Source organism: Aplysia californica, unplaced genomic scaffold, assembly GCF_000002075.1.
Source record: "Aplysia californica isolate F4 #8 unplaced genomic scaffold, AplCal3.0 scaffold00197, whole genome shotgun sequence".
In the NCBI taxonomy this organism is placed as follows: domain Eukaryota; kingdom Metazoa; phylum Mollusca; class Gastropoda; order Aplysiida; family Aplysiidae; genus Aplysia; species Aplysia californica.
Window position 1 is genome coordinate 675710 of NW_004797467.1, and position 7277 is coordinate 682986.

Consider the following 7277-nt stretch of genomic DNA (forward strand, 5'->3'; position numbering starts at 1 on the left):
TCTGCTGTGTAACAACAATGACAACAACAATGATGATGATGACGACGACAAAGATGATGATGAGATGATGATGATGATGATGATGATGATGATGATGATGATGATGATGATGATGATTAAGGTGGTCACTCTGGTTTTGAAATCTCTGTTGGAGTTTTTCTGTTGCGTTCGTTTGATTCATTTGTATGGTATATTATTTAACCTCTCCTCCCCCTACCCCCCCCCCAAAAAAACCCAAAAAAAACCCAACAAAAAACCAACAACAAACAAACAAAAAATAGCCTCACCCAACTTACCAACAATAAAACCCCACTTGTTGGCTCTACTTTTTTCTTTCTCTTTCTTGTGTCTGTCTGTCTGTCTGTCTGTATGTGTGAATGCTTTTTTCCTTACATCAAGTGGCCGTTATCGTATCAATGTGCTACCTTTTCTTCAAAGGGATGAGGGTGTGACTAGTACAGTGGACTATGTTTGTTTTCTTTTTCTATTTTTTTTTGGCTGCATTAAATAGCATACCCGTTATCGCATCGATGTGATCCTTCTTCAAATAAATAAGGGCGTGAAAGGTAGGTCCTACTTCTTTTTTCTCTTCGTCCTATCTGTCCCTGTGTAAGTGTGTGTGTCTGTCTCTCTGTCTGTGTGTGTGTCTGTCTGTCTGACTGTCTTACGTTCCTTTGCACTAAATGATGGCCGTTATCGTGTCGATGTGCTTCTCTTTCCTCAAACAAAAGCGTTCTTCATTCAGACAGTCCTGCCAGTGTGCTGAACATAGATATCTACATGTACCGTATAATATATTATTAAATACTTATGTGGGCCCCTTCTCCAAGTGGTGAGTGCTTGACGTTCACCTATTGCTGCTCTTTTGGGGGGTAGGTGGGGTGGGGTGGGGGCACGATCCCCTTATCTGTTGTGATATTTTATTTTTATTATTTATTTTGGTGAAGGGGTCACTGGTGGTAAGTGCTGCGCTGTCACTGTTTCTTTCGTTCTCTCTATCTCTCTCTCTCTCTCTCTCTCTCTCTCTCACTCTCTCTCTCTCTCCCTCTCTCTCTCTCTCTCTCTCTCTCTCTCTCTCTCTCTCTCTCTCTCTCTCTCTCTCTCTCTCTCTCATTGGCCAGGCCGGTTGTCAGAGATGACAGGAAGTGACATTTGCAAGCGCCTCGGGAATCACGTCTGGGTATTGTTGAGATAGATTGCCTCATGGTGATTTGTGGACGGTGGGACGGGGAGGGGGGAATAGTGAAAGAGGGGGGGGGGGGGGAAGGAGAATTGGAGAGGAGTGAGATAGGTAGAGATAATTATATCTAGATAGATAGATAGATAGATAGATAGGTAGATAGATACATGTAGATAGATAGGTAGATAGACAGATACATGAAGATACACACACACACACACACACACACACACACACACACACACACACACACACACACACACACACACACACACACACACATATATATATATATATATATATATATATTATATGTGTAGAGAGAGTATAAAGAGAGAGAGGTAAAGAGAGAGAGATGAAGAGAGAGAGAGAGAGAGAGAGAGAGAGAGAGAGAGAGAGAGAGAGAGAGAGAGAGAGAGAGAGAGAGAGAGAGAGAGAGAGAGAGAGAAACGGAGAGTTAGGGGCCTAAGTAAGAAAAGAATATTTGGAGTAAGAAGAGTGATGGCACCATGAAGGCTGAGTTTTTAAAAAGTATATACGTTTTTTTTCTGTGATATTTGCCTGTCCAAAGGAAAAAAAAAGCTATTAAAAAACCCAAGCCAAACCCCCCCCCCCACACAAAATACGAGTCCTCCGGGCTTTGAAAACTCTTTTTACGCACAATATTTGTTTGAGCAAATCGGCTTATTTTTGGATGAAGAGAGGTTATGTAGAGATTAGAGCCCTTTCAAACACGCCCTGATTTCAGTGATCATCTCGCTATTCCTGAAAGGGAAGCTTTCCAGAGAATTCTGATTGCTTTTATGTTATGATCGGAAGAGATGGCGCTTGGTCGTTGTAGGGTGCCTCTGGTAGTTAAAAAAACAACAAACTTCTCTTTCCCTCTGTTGTTCCTGTCGAATTTGCTCTTCTGAATAAATGGATGAAAGTTGGTGTTTGGCGGGCCATCTCGTGGGGTTTGTTCGTCCTTCTTTCCTGTCAAACAATCTGTCGTCTTTGTCTGTAGTCCTTCTTTTCTTTCTTTTGTTTGTAGCTCTATAATCTTTGGCACTAACGTGATCTATTTGTTTAAAAAAAAAAAATCTTTTTGGTAAGTGTTTTATGGTGCTGGCAACTGCATAAGGTCATATGAGCTCGCGGGGCACACCAAAGATTTTGAGTTGGTAGGAAATTTTGAATTTTGCCCGGGCGGCGGCCGAAGCCTACTCTTATCGATTTTAGACCACCAAGGGATCTTTAACGAGCGCAACTTGCACACGGGCCCTCCGAGATTTTTTGCCCTTGTCCGAGAAGGCTTGGTGAAGATCCCTCCAACCAGAAGACCAGGGGTGTGGCTGAAAGACAGCAGTAAGAAGGAGCCACGTAGTAGCAGTAGAAAGGCTGTAGAAAGAGTCAGGAGCCCAGAGGAGGGGGCTAAGGAGTTGAGGGGGTGGGGGCAGAAAGTAGAGACGAAAGCAGACAACAGAACATTGCTACAGAACTGGAAAGGAGGTGAAAGGAGACAATTTAAGAGAAGAACATTTTTCTGTGTCTTTTAACGTCTCTTGTTTTGCAAAGTGTTTTACGGCGCTCGCAACTGCATAAGGTCATATGAGCGCGCGGGACACACCTAATATTTTCAGTTGGTAGGAATTTTTGAATTTTGCTCGGGTGGCGGCCGAAGCCTACTCTTATCGATTTTAGACTACCAAGGGATCTTTAACGTGCGCAACTTGCACACGGGCCCTCCGAAATTTTTCGCCCTTGTCTGAGAAGGCTAGATGTAGATCTTTCCTACCAGAAGATCAGGGGGTGTGGCAGAAAGACAGCAGTAAGGAGGAGCCAAGAGTAGCAATAGAAAGGCTGCAGAAAGAGCCAGGAGCCCAGAGGAGGTGACAAAGGAGGTGAGGGGGTGGGGGCAGAAAGTGGAAATGAAAGCAGACTGCAGAACATTGCTAGAGAGCAGGATAGGAGGTGAAAGGAGACAATTTTAGAGAAGAAAATTGTTCTTTCGTTACCCGGATTCGAACCCGGGACCTTTGAATGAGAGGCCAACACCTTAACCTCTAAGGCCACGAGAGTCCCCTTTCTGTGTCTACCCGGATTCGAACCCGGGAGCTTTTGAATGGGACGCGTACACCTTAACCTCTAGGCCACGAGAGCCCCCCTGATCTGTTTGTGTTGCAAGTACAAAAATGTCGGTGGTTGGCGGGTGCTCTGGTGTGGTTTGCTTCTTCTTAACTTTCCTATCAAACATCTATCGTCCTTATCTCCCCTCCTTTTTTGTTTGTTTGTTACTCTTTTGTAACACCTTTAATCTTCTGGCGCTTATATGACCTTATGCAGTTGCGAGCGCCGTCAAACCCCTACCAAAACAAACAAAGTACAAAGATTAAATCACTGGATGGTTGACGCTGTGTCCATGTGCTTCTCCTTACTCTAATTAAAAACTAAAACTAAAGTGTGGCTGCTGTGCCGTTTTGCTTAGTTGTTGATTTTGTCTTTTCTTTTGTTCCATGTTTGTGTACACGGGTGTAGACATTTATGTGTTTGTGGGTAGTTGATGGGTGCTGAGTTGTGGTTTGCTCCGTCTTTCCTGTCAAACATCTTCCGTCCTTCCTTATCCCTCTTCCTTTTTGTGTTTGTTGGTCTTTTATTGTAATACCTCTAATCTTCGGCACTACTGTGACATTATTGTGTTGCAAGTACCCCAAAACTCTTACTGAAACTAAAATGTACGTGTTTTGTATGTGCGTGTGTATGTTAGCCCAGTGCAGCACTTCGACAGAATAGCCGGCCATCAGAGTTTTATCGATGAGTTGTGGACATAAGAGATAAAATAGGAGAACAAGTCACCATCTTTCGCCTACGAACACAACACATCCCATTGAATTCCTGCCTAAATACGATCTGCAAGGATACCCTTCGTTGCTACCAATGTATCTTTTAAATTATGCCACTATCCTTATTTCTGTTGGTGGTTGGCGAGTGACGTGATGTGGTTTGCTCCATTTTTTTTGTGGGTCGAACAAACAATTTGGCCCTTATCTCTTCTCTTTCTTTTTGTGTTTATTACTCTCTTACAACACCTCTAAACTTCGGCCTTCAATAACCTAGTAGTGTTGATAGGGATTTTCGCCATTTTTTATTCTTATTTTCGACACTTATATGACCCAATTCTGAGGCGAGTGCCGTAAAACCTACTAAAACTAAAACCACTCTCTTTTATTGGCCTTTATAGAAGTTACACAGGCGTGATCGAGTGCCTATCTCCTCACGTCATTTTTTTTTGGTGGTGGTTGTCTATAGATCTAGTTGTTGTGTAAAGATGCACTATTTAGGCCTGAGTGGCTACTTACTCGAGTCCTTATATTGCTGATCATCCACCTCATCGCTGCCTGAACAACGTCATACAAGCCCGAGTACACCGATTTTAACACGTCATTTTAGTGGCATCGTGGTGAAATCAGTCGCTCGTCAATGCGAATAATGAAGCCGAAGAAACCGGTATTTTTCTGCCCTTTTGGGCAATTTTTATCAATTTCTTTCTGGCTCAACACCTTTTATGTCTATTTACAAACATATTTCTGTATTGATTTTACCCAGGAACCCCCCCCCCCTCTAAAGCATACAAAACACACAAAAAACTCGACCCCCCCAAAAAACAACAAAAACAAAACAAAAACAAAACAACCCCCAATCGATGACCAAAGGGATGAATAAAAAAGTAAATTTACGGTTTCCCACGACACTCAAGCTTAAGAAGTCATCTCGCTTTTGAGTTCATTTTCTTCCGACACCAGGCGACCCTCTCCTCCTTCAATCTCAAATATCTTGACTTGTTCTCGAGAAACACAGACTTATGTATTTTTTTTTTACATTTCATCGACTGCAAAACAAATGAACATGCTTTAAGATGATGCGGATAAACTCCATATGCCCTAACATTGACAAAAGCCCGAATTCCCCGCGTCGTAACACATTTCGCCTCAAAGTTTTTTGTCTTTTTTTTGTTTCCCTTGTTTCTTCAAGAAAAGCGAGGAGAGCTTGAGAACTGGCGTGTGCGGTGTTATAATTATAGGCTCTTCGCCGTTGCTCTAAGAAGACGTGAAGATATTTTGTGGAGTATCTCAGCCTGTCTGGTGGGGTACTGTATCCTTCTCAGCCTGTTTGCTGGGATACAGTATCCTTCTCAGCCTGGTGTAGCCTTGAATGAGCAGCAAGGTCGGAGAATCTGACCCGTTTTGTAAATAATTTACATGTATGTCACGTCAATTTTTTTCTTTAAAAAAATGAAAAGGGGGAGGGGGTGGCATATACAATACATTACAACCTTATGTTGATGATTGCCTTATCAATCATGTTTGAACAAAGTCCTACACCGGGGGCTCTCGTGGCCTAGAGGTTAAGGCGTTAGCCTTTCATTCAAAGGTCCCGGGGTCGAATTCGGGTAGCGACAGAAACATTTTCTTCTCTAAAATTGTCTCCTTTCTCCCCCTTTCCTGCTCTCCAACAACGTTCTGTCGTCTGCTTTCGTCTCCACTTTCTCTCCCCACCCCCTCACTTCCTTTGCCCCCTCCTTTGGGCTCCTGACTCTTTCTGTTACTCCTTGGCTCCTTCTTACTGTTGTGTTTCAGCCGCACCCCTGATCTTCTGGTAGGAAAGACCTACACCTAGCCTTCTCGGACAAGGGCGAAAATCTCGTATGTCCCGTGTGCAAGTTGCGCTCGTTAAAGATCCCCTGGTGGTCTAAAATCGATAAGAGTAGGCTTCGGCCGCCAACGGGAAAAATTCAAAATTTCCTACCAACTGAAAATATTTAATGTGTCCCGCGCGCTCATATGACCTTATGCAGTTGCGAACGCCGTAAAACACTTCATCATTGCCTTTCTCACCCCCCACCAGGGTATAGGCCACGGACAAACACCGTCCACCTTTCTCTATCCTGTGCTAGCCTCTTGATGTAATTCCATGTCTTCCCACTTTTCTGTACATCCACTTCTGTGATTCTTCTCGTCTGCTGTCCTTCATTGTTCCTGCTGATGCAGAAGCTCCTCCGTTTCCCAAGATCGAAAAATAAAAAGCTGTGTTTGTCCGTACGGGCGACCAGACCTATGCACTTTTAGTCGCCTCTTACGACTCGCAGTATCACGGCAGGTGTATTCTTTGCTCACCCATAGTAAAACTATGCCCCCCCCCCCCACCAGCAGGGGAGGTAAAAACACTTACCTAAGTAAAAAAAAAAGTCCTACTCCAGCGTGTGTCTGTGGTGTAGCAGTTGGTTAGGCGCTTTGCCGTCGCAGGCAGGAGACGCAATTTTTATGCCTGTGTGTAGAGAATTTTAAAATATTTGTTGTTGTTGAGCATCTCCATCTTTCTGCCTGGACGTTGCACGATCGAAGCCCACGTCCTGCGTGATCTAAATTGTTTTGATGGGGGCATAAAAACTCTCTTGTCTTAAAAGAAAACGATAAAATGTTCTACTGGCGTGAGTGCTCTTGTTGAACAAGTCATTTTATGTCATGTTTGATTTTTTCTCTCTCTCCTGTTTCTCCAGGACAAGCGACGAGGGCGTAATAGCCCACTTAGCCTCGCCATTATGTTGCCGTGATTACCTCACCGCTCACTTCATACCTTCATTTTCCTCTTTCATTCCTTCCTTTCTTCCACAGTTAATGATCAAGGGAGTGAATGAGACGCTCGTCTCCTCCAGGGTAGTGCCTGCCCTCGTCACTCTCTCCAACGACCAGGAAATGTAAGTAGAACTCGAAAAAACTGTACATACGTTTTACGTCCCTTCTGAACACGGTCTTGTGTAAATGGGGGCGTAAAATAATTACATCCTCACCCCCTAGCCCCCAACCCCCCCCCCACACACACACAAAACAACGCCAAAACAAAACCAAAACATCACCCCCGCCAAAAATGAAAGGCCCAACCCAGCAACAACAACAAGCAAGCAAAGAAACAAACAACAAACCCCAACAACAAAACCCAAGCAACAAAACAGACAATAATAATAATAGAGAGCATTTTGTATAGGCTACCGCAAATTTCTGCTTAATTGCAAGCTCTATGCGCTTTATCATCTTTATGTATATTATTATTATTATCCCAG

At 43.6% G+C, this 7277-nt stretch overlaps 1 protein-coding gene across 1 annotated transcript in view; it reads left to right on the forward strand.

The window, feature by feature from the left end:
- LOC101857949 (RAB11-binding protein RELCH) overlaps nt 1-6914 on the forward strand; it is a gene marked incomplete at its 3' end in the record, with an annotated part of 47587 nt that extends 40673 nt beyond the window's left edge. The window contains 1 exon segment of the mRNA XM_035969930.1: nt 6832-6914. Within this exon segment, the coding sequence (XP_035825823.1) occupies nt 6832-6914 (83 nt within the window).
- Nucleotides 6915-7277: the final 363 nt, after the last annotated feature.